Source organism: Cnephaeus nilssonii, assembly GCF_951640355.1.
Source record: "Cnephaeus nilssonii genome assembly, chromosome: 2".
NCBI lineage: Eukaryota > Metazoa > Chordata > Mammalia > Chiroptera > Vespertilionidae > Cnephaeus > Cnephaeus nilssonii.
Genome location: NC_137073.1, coordinates 110,472,047 through 110,481,634, shown reverse-complemented (window position 1 = coordinate 110,481,634; position 9,588 = coordinate 110,472,047). Strand labels below are relative to the sequence as shown.

The window sequence follows — 9,588 nt, the reverse complement described above, 5'->3', positions numbered from 1 at the left end:
TCTGGTGGCTGACCCTCCCAATTCTGCAGCTTAAAAGTGAAAGTGCGCCCCAGTATTGAAGACGGATGGCACCCACCTAAGCACGGGAGAGTCCCTGTTTCTTTGACGGAGGCCAAGTTTTGGACTGCGATACGCAGGGAAGTCTTCATGGCCCCAGAAAACATGGCACGAGAGAACCAGGAGGCAGAGGAGTTTGTAAAGTAAAACCCACACCAGGGCCTATTTCTGGACCACGAGCATGAGCAGCAGCCAAGATTTCTAGGTCCAGAGTCCTTCATCTGATGGGTTTCATCAGAAAAGATGTTCGTAATATGGAAAATTCATGCTGCTTTAAATAAATTCATTTATTATGATTTTTTTAATGGTTTGGTCATTCCTTTACTTTACAATATTTAATTTTTTTTTAAATCTTCACCTGAGGATATTTTCCCATTGATTTTTAGAGAGAGTGGAAGGGAGAGGGAAAGACAGAAATATCGATGTGAGAGAAACACATCAATTGGTTGCCTCCTGCATGAGCCCCGACCAGGGTCCGAACCAGGGAGGAACCTGCAACCGAGGTATGTGCCCTTGACTAGAATCAAACCCTGGACCCTTCGGTCCACAGGCTGATGCTCTATCCACTGAGCCAGACCAGCCAGGGCCGTTTTACAATATCTAAATGAGCTTCTCTGATTTGCTCCGCATGTTCATGTTCCATCTCCCTTTAGTTTGAGCAGCTGGTCATGTGAAAGGGCAGGCAAAGGGGCTATTATGTTTGCAGTCATGAGGAAGGATGATGATAAAGGAGGAAAACTGATTTGGTTCAACTTATACCAACAATTTCTGGATAACAGATCCGATTGCAGCAAACATTCCTCAAGAAAGTTGTTTCAACCGCACACATGATATTCTGATCATTTCCACGTCAAATAAAAAAAATAGAGGAAGGGTAGGCAAGGGAAATAAACATTTATTGAGCCAGGCACTGAGCTGGGAATTTTCAATAACATGAATAGAAACATAATGACCGTATTGTACTGGGACATCTACGATTTTGTTTGGCAAGCATTGTTTTTGGCGTGCAGAAAAGATGAAGATGTTAGGAGAACAGCAGTTAGCATAATCTCCCATACGATTGACAAAGATGTAACTATCCACGTTGTCTCCTCAAAATGGAAAGAGACAAAGGAGTAAATCCACGGAAAACAGAAAGCACAAGGTTCAATAACCAAAGATTTACAGAATTAAAAATGCAGGTTGGATGATTATCATCTATAATTCTTTAAGGCTAAAAAGAAACAAAATCATCATTATAATAAGTACATGTAGAAATAAATTTTAAAAATCAAAACAAGATTAGTTATGATATATGATTGACTTTTCTCATACCATAATATATTTGATGTCTAAAATCAAATAAGGAAAAGATTTATTTCTACGTGGAATTAGGGAAATCAAATTGTGAGAGATAACATCATCATGACTTGGGGCAACAGGTGATTTATAGTTAGGAAAAAAGTCTGCTCTCTGGTTTTGTTGGTTTTTCATCAGTGACTTACTATGTGTTCTTTCTGGTCCTTATTCACCATCCAGTTTTTAGTAGATGTAAAAATGGCTCTTGAGACAACCTAGCATAAACCTGCAAAATGGTGAATTAGAAGGTGTAGTCTCAAGTGAAAACAAACAAACAAACAAATAAACAAACCTATCCAACAGCTTTTGTAACAATCGCTTCTCATTTCCCACTTAATGGTGAATAATTCTGCTTGGCATTTTCTAGGAAAGAGACAAAGCAGAGGTAGTGGTAGCTTTGAAAATATGGAACTTGATGCTATTACACAGTCTTTACTTCAATATGGCTTTACAGAAGACACAGGCTGCTTCAACATTGCTTTGGTTTCCACAGCAGACTCTGAAATTTAAAAAAAATGAAGGATAAAGCACAAAAGCAGGCCTCATGATGCAAATAACACCCAAGAAGCATCAGAGGCCACACGAAGCAAAGCTGAGGGCTTGGCTGACTTTCAAACAATTGTTGGTTGTACTCTAAACACTTAATACCCCAGCTCAGCTGTACAGATGGCATATTATACTACTTCTACACAAAGATTAAGAAAAAAATTAGTGTAGTCACGGTTTCAACAGAATTATATGATTACATATTTCCTTCGGTTTTGTTTTACAGACACAGACACAATCATATTGAAACTACATATGAATAGATTGTAAGTCATTAAATAATTATTTTCATTTGTGTAACATGAGTTTCACAACATGAGGATTGACTATATATTTCAATGTGTCATAGAGTTTTTGTACCACACAAAGCATTATAATGTAAAATAATATAATAGTTACTTTAAAGTCAGGAATATCACATGGCAAATACAACAAATATACCACTGAAAAAGAGTCAAAGCATGAGACATGACATCCTTCGTTCTAATAATAAGCAGCTTCGAAGAAAGGACAAGAAGGGGAGGTAGTTACTTTGAAAAATTAAAAAAATCATTTCAACAGGAATTTTATAAAACAAATTATTTCTCAGAAGTATCTCTGCCATGTAGTTTTTCAATTTCAGATAGCATAACAAAAAACACTTTATTTCTCTCCAGGACTTGTGAAATTTGCATGGAAAAACTCAGACTATATTTTGAAGTTTATCCAGGTGACGCATAATTTGACCACAACTATTAAACATTATTTCTGATATTACTACTTCTGTAGCCAAAGTTTTGAGAGTTAATTGTTTTTTCTGTTTAATCAGAAGCAGGTGGAACTTAACTAACAGACTAAGACTAACCAAGGTCTCTCTCTGTTCATTGGCCACAGTCACATAAGTGGGATATGTTTTAGCACCCTGCACGTCTCAGCTCATCCTGACTTGAAATCAGAGCACTGGTCAAAGGAATCCATGGGGCCTATGGTGTTGTGAGTTATGTACATCTCAACTCAGAACACTGAATAGGTAATTGATTCACCAGGTTTCATAAAATTTGGGTTTAGCATTTAATGGACTCCTGAGATGCCCAAACTTCTGAACATGTTCTATTTTCGATCTTTTTCCTTTCTTTGAAATAGATACTACGAGGATCTCAGGCCAAAAATCACCTTCCTGAAAAACACCAGTCTGAGGAGAGAGCTCCCAACTTAACCCCCTTGATTCGCACATCATGGGACACATCCAGGCCCATACTTAGACATAGAACTCCTGGCGAGACCACCGGCCCTCAGCAGTCATTCTATAGCGTTAGGTTTCTGGTGAAGACCTCCAGGACCGAGCTGTCAATGTCGCTTGGACTTATGAATGAACTTTGAATTAATTTAGTAATTAATGAATAGAGCTAGAATCTCTAAGCGTGCAAATCTCCAACTTAGGTTTCTTGTGACCCTCAACCTGGGCCTTGATGGCTGGGTGGCTGATTTAACACCTAACTCAGTCTTTGGCAGGGCCATAGTCATTGTTTAGGAAGAATTCAGGTGTTTTTTTTTGCAGTTCCCAAAGTTGCTACAGCCATGAATAACTCCTAGGAACACTATAGGCCCTGCAGTGAGAGAAGAAAGAGCCTACAAGTATGGACAATTAAGAAGAGAAGCAAGGATGCTAAATCATGTCCATCTGCCTCAGAGGGATGGATCTCTGTTTTTCTCTCAAGCATTGTTCCAGCCACACTGTTCATTGCTTCAGGTCAAGGGCACACCAACCATGCTTCTCTGACTGTACTTGGGCCTTTCACCAGAAACCCTAGATTTCACTTAGATCACGGAAATCAGGGATGGTTAGAGTTGTAACATGGTCTTTGAAACATTTTAGGCCAACCCACATATTTAATAGGTGAGGAAAATGGTGGCTAGAGTTTAAAGGATTTGCATCAAGTCAACAGCCTGTTTTATTTGACTAACGTCTCACAGCTTTCTCTTAAAAATTTCTTTATCGCATTTAAAAAATACCTATGTGCCCTAGACCTGGAAACTGAATGCTCAGCCACTACCCTAGCAGCAACACAATTGTGCTGCTGCTGAAAAGGCAGAACAGGTGTGTTCACTGACGTACACACAGCGCCTTTATCAATGGCAAATCTGCATGAGCCAGCACGGGGAGAAACCCGGAGTCCTTTCCATTTTCTTGTCTGTGCACAGTTCCATTGCGTGTGCGTCGCCTTTTCAGGTCCCGGCATGCAATTCACAGCCATTCATAAGTGCATCAATATGCTTGTCAGTTGAAGTCTGCGGGTGGCAGGCTGACTCCCTAAACCCTAGCCAGAGTCAATGTCTTGTCAAAGTAAGTCACATGATTCACATCGACTCTGTGGTCCTTCAGTTAAGCAATACATTTAAAAAGCCTCTGAGCAGTTGCTGGTTGGACCTTCGACCATTTCATCATTCCATTCTGGCTTCTTCATTCATTTACATAAAAAAGGGAAAGTTTACTTTCCAATCAATACACTTTTTTTTTCTTCTTTTTATGAAAAGGAAACTTAAAAAAATATAAAAGTAAAGAAAGGCACTTTGTAGGATGCGTACAAATCTGTTTCTTTCTCGCCTACCCTAAGGAGATAGGGAAGTTACTACAGGCAGGGCCACCTCTTTCTGGAGGCGATGAACAGCAGCGGGCAGCCAGCGAAAGAGCCAGGTTTCCTTCACAGCCTCCGGCCGCTCCTTAACTCACAGGACTCTCATTCAGTGGGTCACGATGGGAAAAGCAGCCAAGTTCCTTGATCTGCACAGGTGCTAAGGGATGGACCCACTTTGGGCTAACCCAGTGAAAGCAAGTTTTCAATCCATAACTGCCTACCAGGATTGGCCTGAGGCACTTAGGGGAAAGAAGTGTCAGCTAAGTGGCAATGACATGGCTGAGAGGAACTTGTGCTCATGTTGAGGTGCCTAATACCCATTTGTGAAAACCGACCACCGCCCATTTGCAGTTTGGGCCACAAGTTCCATAAAACACCCAATGGCTATCCCGCTTCCATGTGCTTCGTGACATGAATATTTAGGCTTTTGTTGATAAAAATATGACTTTTCATAATTCAGAAAATGACACCAACTGTGCAATGTTGGTTGGTAATCTAGGAGAGAGAGAAAAATACCAGAATCAGCAGCCAGCTGTAGGAAAAGAGATTTGGGACTCAGCAAGCAATAAGCATGGCTTGATTCAGCAAAAGATCATTTTTTTCTAAAAAGTAGAGCCACATTCAAAATGTCTTTTTAAAGAATCTCATGCCTCTTCTTCTCTCTACACACATATTTGCGCACAATCTGAGACTATGATTCTGTGCCTATGTAATTTATAAAATGCACATGCGGTGTGTTAGGACCAACGGGAACTGATGATTTAAAAGGAAACTATCAGCACATCACGGAAGAATACTTGCATTCCTATGATGAAGGGCAGTTATTTGTTAGCAAGATACAAGGCATTTACTGGTTAAATTATCTTGGCTAGAAAATAGCCAGTGAGTCATGGAATCAGGGAGTTGGAGTTTAAAAAGGACATTAGAATTTATTTGGACCAATATTTCTTTCAGAGGAAACTGGGGTCCAGAGAAGGAAATTGATCTGTTCAGTGTGGGATAGTTAGGACTAGAGCTTGGGACTCTTGACCCCCAACCTGCATCTTTCCATTCGACTAGCTGTTTTCTTGATAGAAAATATTCTACCCATGGGAAAAAAAATGTAATTCAAATACAGAGTCCTAACTGACAAATAAATATAGTCTTGGCTTGACTTAGTGAGTGGCTAATTGGTGTTTTAATAGGAATTTAGTTCAACTTGAATCTTTACCCATAACATTTTTTCATGAATACCAAAATCAGATTACCTTTTAATTTGCAAGCTACCAGAGTGATTGATAGACTAGTACATCTTGGAGAACAATGGACTATTTGGGGAACATTTTAGTCTGCATTGGCTTTGAAGGGCAGAGTCTTGGTCAGTGCTACTCAAGGTGGACTATATCCCTTGGCCTTCTTAGAAGTTGTGTGTCCTTTCGCAGGTCATGCTGTACCATCATGTGAATCTTAAAGCTCAAATAGATTTTAAAATCTATGCCTTCTCCTTCCATACAGTATTGCCCAGTGTAAGTCAAACAGACTTGACTTGTACTTTCCAAGAGAGGCATGTCCATGTGCTAAAACAGCTTTTAGGGGAAGTGGTCATGTAGGGCAATACTCCTCAAACTTCATTACCCACACGGGTCACCTGGGGAACTTAGTCAAATGCAGGTAATGATTCTTTAGTTCTGGGCCAGGGAGGCCGAGATCTGCATTTCCATGCAGTGCCCAGGTGATGATGACACAACTGGTCCTCAGACCAGACTTTGAGTAGCAAGGATCTAGGGGACTGAATGAACTTGGGGACAAATTTTTCAAAAGTTCCGCGTACTCTTACGATGTTTATGTATTGGGAGAACAGAGCCTCCGGTCTATTATTTCTGCAATCTGGACGCCAGGACAGTGTGTTCGCTTTCCAACATCAGGTCACCTCTGCGTCCAGTTCCTATCAACATGGGCTTGTTGGGTGGAATACTTAACTCACAGAGGTGAGCTCAGATTCTCTAAGTCCAGCTGGTGAGTGGACACAGAGAAAGTATTTGCCATCAGGTGAAATAAACAAGAGAGGGAGGCAGCTCATGAGTTATGGATGCTCTCGCTAAGATGGAGACCCAGGCTTCTGATCCCTCCTGGGGAGCCTGCCCCTGGCACTAACTCAGAGATCCTTACTACCAGACCCTGGTCTTTGTAGCTGTGCCCACCACTCCACAGATGCTATTTCTTAAAACATTTATTTGGAAACTTCTGACGCGAGTGTTGGCTCTGCTTCTGCCAAGATTTTGCAAATGGATCTACTCCAGAGAGATAACTAACTCACGGCTTTGCTGAAAATATCTCTGCTGTCCAAGATTGCTCAGGAAAACAAAGCAAAACAAAACCCTCTCTCCAAAACAGTATGCTGGATGTCACTACCCTCCTTTTTTACGATGGCTTCTAGAATATTCACCCAGAGAAGAGCAGGAGCCCCAGATTAGCCCTAAATTACAGGAGAAATAATTCTGTGTATGGAGAGTCCTAACACGCTATTGGTGATTGTTGTTTAGTGTATCTGGAGATAAAAGAACCAGATAAACTATACTATGCTGTATTGGAAATTGAATATTGTCACCCACTTCACATTCCTCAGTGGGCTTTGGTTGGTATGGCATTCGCTCCACAAATGGGGACTGCGTATACTGTTATGGACTGTAAATGCTCCCTGCAGCCTCGGCAGAAAAGACTGTACCCTCTGACTACGTAAACAGCTGTACTGGGAAGATAGAAAATATTCTTTTACTTCACCTAAGTGGTAGAAAAATAGTCTTCAAAAATACATTGTTAAACATATGGGTCTGGTATTAAAGTAGAATCTGTATGTACAGTAAGGCAGTATCTCCATGACCATTCTGCTGTGGTTATTTTTGAAATTAAAGTTAGTCCTTGGGGATTTTTTTTCCACTAAGAGAAGACTAGGGTGCATAATAAATTATCTGTCGTATTGAAATGAAGCAGGAAACCATTTTAGGAGGATTCACCACGTCAAACTCATTTGCCTCCCGTGTAAGAAAACCTCACTCTCCAAAACTATATTCTCTAGAGGCTTTAGGATGAAATACGATTTGGGAGAGGGGAATCCATGCTTACCAGATTCCAACTATTTTAAGAAAAAGAAATGGAGGCATGATTGTTAGGTGCATACCAGCAACGTGTCACTAAGGTAATGGGAAGTGATGTAAATGGCGTGTCGGGTCCCGGAATGCATCCTTTCTTGCACGGGGTTGTATTTGGTTAATCCTAATAAAATGGGAGAGGAGTGCAAAGGATAAGCAATTGGTTTTCAAAAGCAGCTTACATGGCATTCTTCTCACACCCATCATCTTCCTGCGCTAAGCTATGCTAACTCCTTCATTTCCTCCTGTCCTATGCCCAACCATGGGCACCTTTTCCGGAGGCTTTACCTATTGGCACAGTCCCTCAGGAACACTAAGCAATGCGCTTCTATTGCATTGAACATGCAATTTTATAACTGAAAACAAAAACTAGATCAACAAATCACAGGAAACAAAATGATCCGATCCGGAATCAGCTGTTGGAGAAAGAGGCCACTGGTTGAAAATGGAGCATGAAGAAGAGTGGACTGTGAGTTTTAGTAGTGTCATTTGAACCCCATTCTCGAACATTCTCTAGGAGAGTGCATTTCATGTGCGCTGTAGCAGTACCTGAAGAAAAATCACATTTTAACCAACCATTCCAATGAGCAAGCCGTCACTGGAAGGAGTCCTTCAAACACGCGGGGTCGAGGTAATCCAACCCCCCCAGCTGCAGTCTGCAGTTGCTCGGTGTCATGGCGAAGGTGGCCAGTTCTTTCTCCTCCTGATTCTGCTGCAAGGATGGGGGGGCCTCCTCGGCTGGTTCTTCAAACAAAGCCAGGTCGGGGGCGGGCGGGTCATGCACCAGCACCAGGATGCTGCTCTCCATCACCCTGGCCACCTTCGCATACTCCTTGCTGGTCTTAGGAGCCCCGGGCCTCTCTGTCTGGTTGCTGTTCTCGTCTTGTTTGGGGAACAATGACAATGCTCCGTCTTTATTGATCTTGTGAATCTCCACGTAATCCAAGGGTTTAGCAGAGACATCGGAGGTTTCCTCCTGGGGCAGCAGCCATGGGGTGTCTGCGTCAGTCTTGGAATGGAAGCTTTCCACCCCTCTCTGCTCGGCCGCCTCCTCCTCCCCTCCAGTCAGGGTGGTTTCCAAAGACGTTGGAGCACGTTTGTCTGTTTTGTCCAACACAGTGGCAGAGGAACCTGCCGTGTCCAGGGCCAGCTTACACACATCAGCGATGTTGTGGTAAGAAGATCTGGGGTTGTGCTGGTTGGGGGGCTGCGATGAAGGCCATGTTGAAGATTTGGGTCCATCAGCACAGAAATAGGGGACTCTGCCTTCCACGCTGGTGCTCTGAGAGTCCCAGGTGTGGGCACCATTTCTTTCAGGGTTCTCTGGCTTCTCAATGCCCTCAGGAGTGTGGAATGTGGAGGGACTTTCCTGGGGCTCCTCACGATTGCTGGATAAAAGGGAAGGGCTGTCACAGCTGCCCTGGCCAGAGTCACTGTCGAGATCCAGGTATTTGGGCTTCAGACCTTGATTGGGGTGTTCTTTTGAATGGACTGGCACCAGTTGCTGGTTCTCGCTGTCAACGACTTCTAACAGCTCCACCAGCAAGTCCTCACAGTCAGAGGGGAAGTCCTGGCACCCCAGGGCACTCAGCAGTTCTTCAGACTTGCCCCTCTGTTAAAACACAGACACAGAAGGAATGGCTGTGAGCTTCAGAACATTCCAAATCAGCATCAAAGCGCAGCTGTGCTCATGGCCACGGCCGCTGTAAGCTGTAAGAGTCTAGCAGCATTTCCCAAACTTTAGACATTTGCGTACCAGGCCATCTATAATCACCTCCTAGACTTCTATTCATCTAATATTTTTCTTTAAGTCAATTCATGATTTTAACTTAGTCTCTCTCTAAGCAATAATGATCATGAGTTTAATGGGCAAGTAGTATATGCACAGATGAGAAACATAACTG

The 9,588-nt window shown here is 42.4% G+C and overlaps 1 protein-coding gene across 1 annotated transcript in view; it reads right to left on the bottom strand.

Annotated features, from left to right (window-relative positions):
• Positions 1-932: 932 nt before the first annotated feature.
• Positions 933-9,588, bottom strand: part of PRLR (prolactin receptor) — a 128,189-nt gene continuing 119,533 nt past the window's right edge. The window contains exon 9 of the mRNA XM_079783215.1: positions 933-9,296. Coding sequence (XP_079639341.1) covers positions 8,280-9,296 — 1,017 coding nt within the window. The 3' untranslated portion in view covers positions 933-8,279. The remainder of the gene's footprint in view (positions 9,297-9,588) is intronic.